The 13074-nt window shown below is 42.0% G+C and overlaps 1 protein-coding gene across 2 annotated transcripts in view; it reads left to right on the top strand.

The window, feature by feature from the left end:
• Positions 1-4460, top strand: part of LOC139370615 (solute carrier family 7 member 5) — a 31196-nt gene extending 26736 nt beyond the window's left edge. Inside the window, exons 8-10 of one of the 2 annotated variants that reach the window (XM_071110221.1) lie at positions 181-330; positions 1369-1546; positions 1661-4460. In XM_071110221.1, coding sequence (XP_070966322.1) covers positions 181-330; positions 1369-1546; positions 1661-1716 — 384 coding nt within the window. In that variant the 3' untranslated portion in view covers positions 1717-4460. Of the gene's footprint in view, positions 1-180; positions 331-1343; positions 1547-1660 lie in introns of both variants that reach the window. The other variant, XM_071110215.1, reaches the window with a different exon arrangement.
• Positions 4461-13074: the final 8614 nt, after the last annotated feature.

Here is a 13074-nt window from a genome sequence, read left to right as displayed (position 1 = left end):
TTCTCAAAACCACCCCAACACCAAGGGCTCTCATCATTCAACGAGTAAAACATATTGGAAGTCAAACATTAATCCTGAGAATTGAGGCTCAGTATTATTGTCTTATTAGCTTTTTTCCACGGCTGTCGTTGATAGTCACTGCTGTCTGCTGCATTCCAAACCTCCCTCTCTCCTTCACAGTGCCTGATGACGCTGCTGTACGCCTTCTCCAACGACATCTTCTCCGTCATCAACTTCTTCAGTTTCTTCAACTGGCTCTGTATTGCCATGGCGATCATTGGCATGATGTGGCTGCGCTACAAGAAACCTGAGCTGGAACGACCAATCAAGGTGAGAATATGTGTAATGCCTCTAACCTGTTATCAACTGATCAGGCACCAGAGAGGGAGAAGGGCGAGGGAGAAAAAGAGAATGATAAAAGGAACTGGTTACTTGGAAGCGTAGGCTGCAGTGTGACCTGCCATGGGCATGAGCTGCTGGCTAGTGAAGGTAGAACAGCATGTGCACTGATACAGTCGCCCTAGGACTGTTGGGCACACAGAGCCCCTTTGTGCAACTGTGGGACTGTGGGTCCTCTGCCTGCCCTCAAAATGGACCCCTAATTCCTGGTTGACATAGCGATGTGTTAATGAGGGGAGTGGCCGAGAAAGGCAGTGAAGTGAAAGAGGCCATCGCTGCACAGTGCTGGTGGTTCAGATGGATCTATCTTATCTATTGACCACATAAATATGTCCTGTGTGTTTGGGACAGAGGACCATACAGTGGCCTGGTCTGTGCCACCACAGAGGAGGGGGTGGAGTTTTTTCCCCAACACTGTTCATTCAATTGTCGGCCTTTGAATATCTCTCTCTCATATACGCACTCGCTGGTACTCATTAAGTTTGTGTGGCTTAACATCACACACAGCCTTTGTCAGCCTCTGAAAAGATGACAGTTGATTACTGGTCTTATGCTCCGCATTCAACTGGATGTGAGTTAGTGTTCTGATCACTGTGTGACCAAGAGCACCAACACTCTCCCTCTCTCTCTGGTCCTCTGGATGAATGCCATTTGGTTAGTCAGAATTTCACCTCTAACCCTCGTCAGATCTTTAACCTTAGGCATGTACCTCAGTAAAGCTGAGGAAAAGGAGTATTTTCTGATGAAAGGATTCCTTATTTTCAAAATATTGGATTTAAAATATTATATTTAATATATAAAGATGCTTTGCCAATGACGGTCACACAATTTCACATTATTTTCCTATTTCAATTTCCTCGGTGAGTTTAGTTTGAATCCAGTCATTCTCTGTGTATTTCGTTAGCGGGAGTTTCAATGTGTTTGTCTGTTTGTAATGTATTCAGTATCCCATGGAACCGTTTCCCCCAGGTGAATATCCTGCTGCCTATCAGCTTCGTCCTGGCTTGTATGTTCCTTATCGTGGTGTCCATCTGGAAAACACCTGTGGAGTGTGCCATCGGCTTTGGCATCATTGCCACGGGAGTGCCAGTCTACTTTATTGGCGTTTGGTGGCAAAACAAGCCCAAATGGCTCCTTCAATTAATCTGTAAGTTTTACTTATGAATTGCTTCACTGTACTCTTGATCTGTCTTCATGATGTAGTCTGTTTCTGATTATACAGTGGTTATAATTGATGGTGTGTATTTGTCTCTATCCCCAGTCTCTTCCACGGCGCTATGCCAGAAGATGATGGAGGTGGTACCACAGGAGTCCTAAAGAGGAGATAAATCGATGAAGCCCCTCGTCACGGGAAACCCAGTATCTGCTCATTTACCCTACCCCCCCTGCACCCAGTGTACAACCTAACTCAGCCCCTATCGATGTGTTCTTCAAGCACACTCCAATCATTCCCCCTGATCTGCTAGTGCTGTAGTGAAGGAGAGCCATGCTGCAGACTGGTTTACATGTCAGAGCCCCTCCTTCATTCCTCCGCACCAGGCAGGGGCACGGCCACCCCCACGCCACTCATAGGCCGTTTGATAAGTGCTGGGATATATTCAGACAGGTTTTCACTGCATAGTATCCGTTTAAAAGGGCCAGTACAGTCAAAAACATGGTGATCCTGTGTTTTATATTTCCATACTACAAGGTTGTGAAAATGATCATAATGCCCTTTTCGTGAAGAGCTATTTGAAAAGACTACCTGAAATGTCTGCTTGTTTTGGTGGGATGAAGCTTTGGCCTGCTAGTGACACCACCAGGCGGAAATTTAGTTAATAGACCAATAAGAAAGAGAGTTCCAAAAATCTCTGCCAACAGCTAGTTTTCAGTTTTCCCCTCCCCACTCAGAACATTCCCAGTCAGACCTAGCAAAAGTCTTGCTTGAGAAATTGTTCTTTGCTAAGAATATATATATATTTTTTTTACCATTTTCATTGAAAACAATCACAGTAGGGTATTGTTACCCAGAAATGATTTGCTATTGAGATAAAAACTGCTGCGTTGGACCTTTAACATTTTTGTTGATTTGTATTTTTGAATATCTTTGTACTCTTATCCCACCATGACCCACAAGTGTTGTTTTTATAAGAAAGATGTTACTTTTATTTTTCATATTTGGGTTGCAGAGAGATGTCCTCTCGTTCAAACTATTATTTCACTGAGGGTTTAGCATCCATGTGTTCATGTAATTACAATCTGTGCTTTCATGGAGTTATGATGGACACTTGTGGCCTGGCTTTTTGCCAATTCCTTGTAGGCTAAAGCTAGATCTTTTGTTCAGATTTTCATGGTAGACTCACTGTTTCTCAGTAGTTCTGCCATTACCCAGTCAGGGAGTCAACTGCTTCCCAGTAGGGTATCATCTCTGTGTTGCCATGGCTTCTATTTAAATTTCAGCACCTTACAGGCTGTATAATGCAGCCATTATGTGTTGTCATCTGGGTGTGTATCTAAATATCTGTGTATATTTGTGTTTTCTGTATGCTTTTATGTTTTCAGCTTTTGGGTGGGTATTTGTAAAGAATAGCCAAACATGAAGGACCCACAAATAACATTTGCTTAAACTAGTGCCTCTGATGAAGCCAAAGGCTATTCAGTTCCCCAACTACAGACACAGTACAACTCATCTGACCCCAGAGAAGCTGAAGACAGAGGTAGACAGGTAAATGCACGTGTAACAGCGATTGGAGGAGTGTCAGTGGTATACTTTTTATGTAATAGCACCCCTCCCCTCGGCATCTATGGCAGACCAGACTGGTTCACTGCACCTAGACTGTACACGTTGGAAATCCCAGCTTTGACAGTTCTTTTTTAAATTCTTTGTAGATATGAATTTCTACTTGAATTAATTTCTTTTTATAGGTAGATGCAGTGGAGCTTTTTTTAATGCTGTCAATTAACAATTTTGTAAATCCAGGTAATTCATAAATTCCTATGAGATTTCTGGTTCACAATTATACCAATGCAGGGGACATTTTAATTATAGTTATTATTACAACTATTTCTCATATACAAGTTGCTTGTGTCCTGTGAAGGTCACAACGTCATGTTTTTTTAATACTGGCATTAACACCAGCGTATGAGCATAATAGTTGCCTGCTTGAGGACTTAATTTGTTCTTAGATCACGGTTATCTTGTGGGTATCATCTGATGCACATTGCTACTTACTACTGTTAAATTAGTGTTTTTATAACAGAGCAGGTCGTAACAAAGGCCCCCGATAGGAGCACTGACGTCACAGCCACTGTTTTTACCTAGAATGGGCCATTGTGCGTGAGTGTGTGAGGTCTATGTGTCTAAGAATAGGTTCGTAGCTGTGAATATTCTTTCAGTGTTTTAGTGTTTCTGTGCTTATGTGTGTCTTGGTATCCTACATTAGAAAAGGTATATTGTATGTTGTCACTACTGTCAGCGCACAACTTCATAGAAGGATTTCATTATTTTAGGGTGATAATGATATTTGTGCTGTAAAAGGTTTGATGAGGTATGGACCATGGTAGTGGAAGATGGGTAGTTGCCCAGTCAAAAGGGGGAGGCAGGCAGGGCATTCAGAGTAGAGGTTAAAACCACAGTCTTTGGATACAGATGCCTCAGGGGGTTGGGAAGGTTGACAAGATTAATTCATTGTTATTCTTATTATTTTTTGCTGAAAGGACTTGTGTTGTGTACTGTATTAACTGAACTCATCCTCCAGAAGCTTGTCCAGACCCGTGTTCCTCCACGCTGTATCGTTACCGTGGTAAAGCGTATGATGTGTTGTGCTATAGACCACACGGTTGCTATGGTAACGTATAGTTCATGAGTCTGGTCTCCCATCAGTTTCTCAGAGGATCTGTCATTGTATTTAGAACAGCTGCATAGCGAGCTAACACTCCAGCCATCAGAAGTCATTTAAATAGCACCGTAGGTGTATTTATTTATTGTAGGAACTGTCAGCGTTCTCATTTTTTGGGGGTCCTTATTTTTTTACAGGGCATTTGTGAAAGTGCTTTATGAATAAATCTTACATTTTATTCCATACATGTATTGTCCATTTTTTTGTTTCGTGTTTCAGTGTTCTTATGTGTTAAATGTTTCAATTTACAATCCTCTCCCTAACAGATGTGTGGTTTCCCAGACATAGATTAAGCATAGTCCTGGACTAAGAAGTACGGTCAATGGTTGGTAGTCCAGGACTAAGATTGATCTGTGTCTGGGAAACCACCCCTATATGTTATACAGTGGTTCGTGCTGATTATCATTAAGTTGCTCAAGCCTGTATGTGTAATTACAAACCTGCTACTCAGAGGATAACAGGTTTCCTGATTCTGCCTTGAGGGCAGAAGCCAGGATGGAGCGGAATACTGTTCTTTCTCAGCAAGGTGGGTCCTGACACACTTCTAAATCTGGCTGTAGTACACTTTATTCCATACACATGCTTCATATCAAATTGTATTTGTCACATACACGTGTTTAGCAGATGTTGTTGCAGGTGTAGAAAAATGCTTGTGTTTCTAGTTCCAACAGTGCAGTAATATCTAACAACTTCACAACACACAAATCTAAAGGAATGGAATTAAGAATATATAAATATTTGGACAAGCAATGTTAGAGCAGCATAGACTAAGATACAGTAGGATAGAATACAGTATATATGAGATAAGTAATGCAAAATATGTAAACATTATTAAAGTGACTAGTGTTCCATTAAAGTGGACAGTGATTTCAAGTCTGTATGTAGGCAGCAGCCTCTTTTTGCTAGTGATGGCTATTTAACAGTTTGATGGCCTTGAGATAGAAGCTGTTTTTTAGTCTCTCGCTCTCAGCTTTGATGCACCTGTACTGACCTCACCTTCTGGATGATAGCAAGGTGAACAGGCAGTGGCTCGGGTGGTTGTTGTCCTTGATGATCTTTTTGGCCTTCCTGTGACATCGGTGTCTTTTAAGACAAACTCCCAGCTCAGAGTAGGTTTTAGGATAAGACATTGCCCAGACAGTTTCTCAGCTGTAATCACGACAGTTTGAGGTTCCGCAAAGAAAAGATGGTGATAACGCTCATTGACATTGTTGCAAATCTAGGATGATTGTAATGGAGACGCAGGGAGTAGGTGAGTTTAATAGGCACAAACATTGTGAAAAAGGAGTAGCGTCTAAACAGGAAACAATACTACCTAATGGGTGATACAACGGAGCGCTAGATAAAGGGGAAGTAATCAGGGAGTGATGAAGTCCAGATGTGTCTCATGATGGGGAACAGGTGTGCGTAATGATGGTTGCCAGATGTGCGTAATGATGGTTGCCAGATGTGCATGATGATAGGTTAGTAGACCGGCTATGTCAAGCGCTGGAATGGGATAGCAGGAGTAGACTAGACAATTATAAACTGGGTGGTTCGAGCCCTGAATGCTGATTGGCTGACAGCCATGGTATATCAGACTGTATACCACAGGTATGACAAAACATTTATTTGTACTGCTCTAATTACATTGGTAACAAGTTTATATAAGAAATAAGGCACCTCTGGGTTTGTGGTGTATGGCCAACATACCACAGCTAAGGGCTGTATCCAGGCACTCTGCATGACTAAGAACAGCCCTTAGCCTTGGTGTGTGTGTATATATATATATATATATATATATATATATATATATATATGCACTACAGGCATATATATGTACCTTTATTTAACTAGGCAAACCAGTTAAGAACAAATTCTTATATACCACACGCCCTCCTGCTTTATTACTTAAATAACCAATCCGACCAGTCCTTGCCATCTGTCAACAAGCATTGCTTCAGAAAAGCATGGTGAATCAAATGTGACTGTACTTCAAATGTTGCAATGGTACAACTTTTGATCAATTCAGCTTGACACGATCACTTTCCCTAATATGCATAACCTTTAAAAAAAATACAATTCTGATGGTTATTAAATTCGTAATTTTGACAATAATTACCATTATATCAACACACTCGTCATTCCCGTTTAACAACTCTTATCGCATCAAGTCACTTGCCAATAATGATTAATACAACGTTGCATACAACGTTTGAAATGTCTATCATTTTCATCGAACAAAATCAAAGTTAACCTATGCCCTAGAAGCCTTCAATTCCCAATTTATAGGCAAGCCCAATTAAGATTTTTTTTTGAACAACGTGTTGCTCTCCAAATGTTAAAAGAAACGTGTTTATGAGTGTTTTAACGATGAATCTTTCCTACAATGACGTTTTCCAAAACATGACGCAGAAAGAACTGAAGCGTTGGAGCATGTGTCGATACTGATGCGGCGTTCAAAAGAACTGGGAACTCGGGAAAAATACCCATTGAAGTGACAATGAGCATGATGCTAAACCTCCAGGACAGAAAATTGCCAAAAAATATGAGGTTGTGCACGTATATTCCATTCAAGTAATTGTGGCATAGGAGTGAATGTAATCTTGCGAAGCATTCACGTGACATCGGATCAATGTGTTTGCATACCTGGTAGTTCTAGAACATTTGGTAAACAGGATTAAATATGACGTGCCTGTCACACAGTTCAATGAGACTGAGCAAAGAAGACAGTGCAAAAAGGTAAAAACATGGAAGCATTTCCCATTAGAGTGCTCAGAGTGAATTTACTAAAGTGCATTAGAGGTTATTCCATGTGTCCTCACTGATAGTGCCTAATTTTTTGTTTAAACGGATAGTTTGTAGATACCCTCTTTCAGAGTTACATGCAGAGTGGGCAGGTGTTCATTGCTAACCACATTAGAAAAATAAAAAACGGAAAAATAAATTACATGTCTCAAAATTACAAAAATTATTTTAAAAAAGGAGATAATTTGATGACTATTTTTTCTTGATGTCTCATGGTCTGACAAACACAACTCTAGCTCTGCCACCTTTCACTGCAGATAAGGAAAGGCAACTTCGGCGGATTCGGTGGCTTGAGACACATCCTATTATGTACTTAGATTTGAAGCACAGGTGTTTCAATCGACTCTAGGGGATTATAAAACCTGCAAATCGGTGTGTGCGACCAATACATTTTATTTCTATGTTACCTCCAGTACAACATTTCCCAACATGTCACTGAGGTACTGAGGAACTACGGCCTGGTATCATCACCATGGAGATGCCTTCACTTTATATCCCACGTCTACTCTCCCTCAATAACCAGTCTTACTCATCATACAAGGACATGGCAATCTGGACGCAATTAATGTCCACCATTAGATTTGAAAGCGGTGGCTGTCATCGTAAAATGAGTGTGTGTGCTTGTCTGTGGGAGAGAGAAAGGGATATTGTTTAGATGAGTAATTGAGGGTGACCACGGCTTGCCTTGTCTCTGGGCAACAAGGAAATAGCAGGTTATTTCTCCTGTGTGTATGGGTCTATATGCGATAACATTCATATTTAAGAAATGGAACACCTATCAAGTCAGATAACACTATTACTCCTGATCTCCCCTCTTTCCTGCAGCCCCATTCATCACGGGCAGATAGATTAGCCTTTCAGCTCTGAGGGGACAGATACCAGGGACCTGCACCTAGCTAGAATCATTTGGTGGGTGCTTACATTTGTCCTATTTCACACATGTACACGTGTGTATTAATACACGTGTGAATTGGAAATGTGTTTCATTGCATATCCCAACTCCCCATGAGAGTGGGTTCACGGCCAGGATCTGCCATCATCAACAGCTACCCTGGAGAAATGAGGATTAAGTGCCTTGCTCAAGGGCAAATCAACATATTTTTCACCTTGTCGGCTCGTGGATTCAAACTAGCATCCTTTCAGTTACTGGCCCTGTGCTCTAACTGCTATGCTATTATTGACACAGGTTGTGCTAATTCACATGTGTGTGTGAGCACACACACTTTAAACGATTCTCAACCATCGCCACTTTTGCTCCTCGCAAGCAAACAATCAAAGAGAGGCAACAAGCTCTCTAAATTTGAAACAATAAGTTAAAGGAAGCACTCAGTTTGCAAAGCAGATTTCTGTCCATCTTCATTAGAGGGAACAGGGGAGGCATGGAGGAGAGTGTGTGTGTGTGTGTTCCAGGGCACTCACAGGGCAGCGTGAGTGGAGCTTGTGATAAAGTCTGTGACTACCCTCTGAGCTACCAACATCCACGCTCGAGCACAAACACGCTCTCACACAAATCTCACAATGCCGCCTTCACAGAAAAAGGTTAGTAGTCAGTCAGGAGGTAGGAGTAGAAGGCATGGAGCAGTCATGTGGTCTATGGGGCAGGAAAGGGGAAAGAACATGCACTTTCCTTTTTGTAATATTACAATACGCCTACCCCTGAAAAAGGGGTAAAAAAACAAGTTCTTGGAAATACAATAAAGGAGAAGTGTGAATGTGTGTACATTTTTTCCTCCATAATTCATGATTTACAGGATGTGTTCAAATCAATTCATTGAATGATTTCAAACAATTATTGTGCAAAAGTGCTCTACCTACCGAGCCCCGACTATCATTGCAGTCAGATTCTCATTCCCCTACCAATCATAGTTTCATTATTAGTGCTGCCACACTGTGCCAGTTTAGTGTATTTCATCATATATGACAGGCTAACACAGGTAGTGTGATGATGTTATCACATATCATGTTATGTTATCACATAACATTATCATACAGATATCACCACTTCCTTATCACATAACGTTATCATACAGATATCACCACTTCCTTATCACATAACATTATCATACAGATATCACCACTTCCTTATCACATAACATTATCATACAGATATCACCACTTCCTTATCACATAACATTATCATACAGATATCACCACTTCCTTATCACATAACATTATCATACAGATATCACCACTTCCTTATCACATAACAGTATCATACAGATATCACCACTTCCTTATCACATAACATTATATTTATATGTTACCTCCAGTACAACATTTCCCAACATGTCACTGAGGAACTGAGGAACACCCAGTGGGCAGAATTGGCAGGTGCTACGGCCTGGTATCATCACCATGGAGATGCCTTCACTTTATATCCCACGTCTACTCTCCCTCAATAACCAGTCTTACTCATCATACAAGGACAGGGCAATCTGGACACAATTAATGTCCACCATTAGATTTGAAAGCGGTGGCTGTCATTGTAAATTGATTGTGTGTGCTTGTCTGTGGGAGAGAGAGAAAGGGATATTGTTTAGATGAGTAATTGAGGGTGACCACGGCTTGCCTTGTCTCTGGGCAACAAGGAAATATCATGTTATTTCTCTTGTGTGTATGGGTCTATATGCGATAACATTCATATTTAAGAAATGGAACACCTATCAAGTCAGATAACACTATTACTCCTGATCTCCCCTCTCTTTCCTGCAGCCCCATTCATCACGGGCAGATAGATTCTTCCTCTCTCTCAAGTCTCTATGTCTCCCTGCCCCCAGGACGGGGGAGCTGCTTTTCCCAACTTTAAGTTTGGGCTCTTCAGTGTTTAAAAATTAGCCGCGGCCAGACTCTGCATCGAGTTGCCGGCTCCCTTGGTGGGTGTCAAGATTTCGTAAGGGACCTGTACGATGGGAAAAGACTCCCATCCCATATGGCCACTGTTAAACAACTGCTTCCCACTGTCCCAGCTTTCCTCAGGGCACGTGGGAAAAGGTCCTTACTAGTGAGATCCTTGCTAGGCGCTCCCTTAGCCTGGACATGCAAAATATGGAGGAATCCGGGTTTCGCAACCCCCCACGGTGGAGCCATCACTGTCTGACCACCTCCACCCCACGCGTTTTGTTACTAACAACACCTGTACCTGCCTCCATGGAAAGATGGAACGCTTTTCTGCCTCCATTTTTCAGAAGATGTACAAATCCTCAGCCCAGGTAATTCAGAGCACTCAACATGACCTCTTTATTGATGGCTTAGTTAGATTGTTGGCTTAGTTAGATTGTTAGGTTACTTGTTAGATATTACTGCATTGTCGGGACTCGAATCACAAGCATTTCGCTACACTCGCATTAACACCTGCTAACCATGTGTATGTGACCAATACAATTTGATTTGAGTTAGGGCAATCTGGACGCAATTAATGTCCACCATTAGATTTGAAAGCGGTGGCTGTCATTGTAAAATGAGTGTGTCTGCTTATCTGTGGGAGAGAGAGAAAGGGATATTGTTTAGATGAGCAATTGAGCGTGACCACGGCTTGCCTTGTCTCTGGGCAACAAGGAAATAGCAGGTTATTTCTCCTGTGTGCATGGGTCTATATGCGATAACATTCATATTTAAGAAATGGAATACCTATCAAATTAGATAACACTATTACTCCTGATCTCCCCTCTCTTTCCTGCAGCCCCATTCATCACGGGCAGATAGATTAGCCTTTCAGCTCTGAGAGGACAGATACCAGGGACCTGCACCTAGCTAGAATCATTTGGTGGGTGCTTACATTTGTCCTATTTCACACATGTACACGTGTGTATTAATACATGTGTGAATTGGAAATGTGTTTCATTGCATATCCCAACTCCCCATGAGAGTGGGTTCACGGCCAGGATCTGCCATCATCAACAGCTACCCTGGAGAAATGAGGATTAAGTGCCTTGCTCAAGGGCAAATCAACATATTTTTCACCTTGTCGGCTCGTGGATTCAAACTAGCATCCTTTCAGTTACTGGCCCTGTGCTCTAACTGCTATGCTATTATTGACACAGGTTGTGCTGATTCACATGTGTGTGTGAGCACACACACTTTAAACGATTCTCAACCATTGCCACTTTTGCTCCTCGCAAACAAACAATCAAAGAGAGGCAACAAGCTCTCTAAATTTGAAACAATAAGTTAAAGGAAGCACTCAGTTTGCAAAGCAGATTTCTGTCCATCTTCATTAGAGGGAACAGGGGAGGCATGGAGGAGAGTGTGTGTGTGTGTGTTCCAGGGCACTCACAGGGCAGCGTGAGTGGAGCTTGTGATAAAGTCTGTGACTACCCTCTGAGCTACCAACATCCACGCTCTCACACAAACACACTCTCACACAAATCTCACAATGCCGCCTTCACAGAAAAAGGTTAGTAGTCAGTCAGGAGGTAGGAGTAGAAGGCATGGAGCAGTCATGTGGTCTATGGGGCAGGAAAGGGGAAAGAACATGCACTTTCCTTTTTGTAATATTACAATACGCCTACCCCTGAAAAAGGGGTTTACAAGTTCTTGGAAATACAATAAAGGAGAAGTGTGAATGCGTGTACATTTTTTCCTCCATAATTCATGATTTACAGCATGTGTTCAAATCAATTCATTGAACGATTTCAAACAATTATTGTGCAAAAGTGCTCTACCTACCGAGCCCCGACTATCATTGCAGTCAGATTCTCATTCCCCTACCATTCATAGTTTCATTATTAGTGCTGCCACACTGTGCCAGTTTAGTGTATTTCATCATATATGACAGGCTAACACAGGTAGTGTGATGATGTTATCACATAACATTATCATACAGATATCACCACTTCCTTATCACATAACGTTATCATACAGATATCACCACTTCCTTATCACATAACATTATCATACAGATATCACCACTTCCTTATCACATAACATTATCATACAGATATCACCACTTCCTTATCACATAACATTATCATACAGATATCACCACTTCCTTATCACATAACATTATATTTATATGTTACCTCCAGTACAACATTTCCCAACATGTCACTGAGGAACTGATGAACACCCAGTGGGCAGAATTGGCAGGTGCTACGCCCTGGTATCATCACCATGGAGATGCCTTCACTTTATATCCCACGTCTACTCTCCCTCAATAACCAGTCTTACTCATCATACAAGGACAGGGCAATCTGGACGCAATTAATGTCCACCATTAGATTTGAAAGTGGTGGCTGTCATTGTAAAATGAGTGTGTCTGCTTGTCTGTGGGAGAGAGAAAGGGATATTGTTTAGATGAGTAATTGAGCGTGACCACGGCTTGCCTTGTCTCTGGGCAACAAGGAAATATCAGGTTATTTCTCTTGTGTGTATGGGTCTATATGCGATAACATTCATATTTAAGAAATGGAACACCTATCAAGTCAGATAACACTATTATTCCTGATCTCCCCTCTTTCCTGCAGCCCCATTCATCACGGGCAGATAGATTCTTCCTCTCTCTCAAGTCTCTATGTCTCCCTGCCCCCAGGACGGGGGAGCTGCTCTTCCCAACTTTAAGTTTGGGCTCTTCAGTGTTTAAAAATTAGCCACGGCCAGACTCTGCATCGAGTGGCCGGCTCCCTTGGTGGGTGTCAAGATTTCGTAAGGGACCTGTACGATGGGAAAAGACTCCCATCCCGTATGGCCACTGTTAAACAACTGCTTCCCACTGTCCCAGCTTTCCTCAGGGCACGTGGGAAAAGGTCCTTACTAGTGAGATCCTTGCTAGGCGCTCCCTTAGCCTGGACATGCAAAATATGGAGGAATCCGGGTTTTGCAACCCCCCACGGTGGAGCCATCACTGTCTGACCACCTCCACCCCACGCGTTTTGTTACTAACAACACCTGTACCTGCCTCCATGGAAAGATGGAACGCTTTTCTGCCTCCATTTTTCAGAAGATGTACAAATCCTCAGCCCAGGTAATTCAGAACACTCAACATGACCTCTTTATTGATGGCTTAGTTAGATTG

The sequence above is a fragment of the Oncorhynchus clarkii genome, chromosome 2, assembly GCF_045791955.1.
Source record: "Oncorhynchus clarkii lewisi isolate Uvic-CL-2024 chromosome 2, UVic_Ocla_1.0, whole genome shotgun sequence".
In the NCBI taxonomy this organism is placed as follows: Eukaryota; Metazoa; Chordata; class Actinopteri; order Salmoniformes; family Salmonidae; genus Oncorhynchus; species Oncorhynchus clarkii.
The sequence above is the reverse complement of the archived record's forward strand: the minus strand, read 5'-3'. Positions and strand labels throughout refer to the sequence as shown.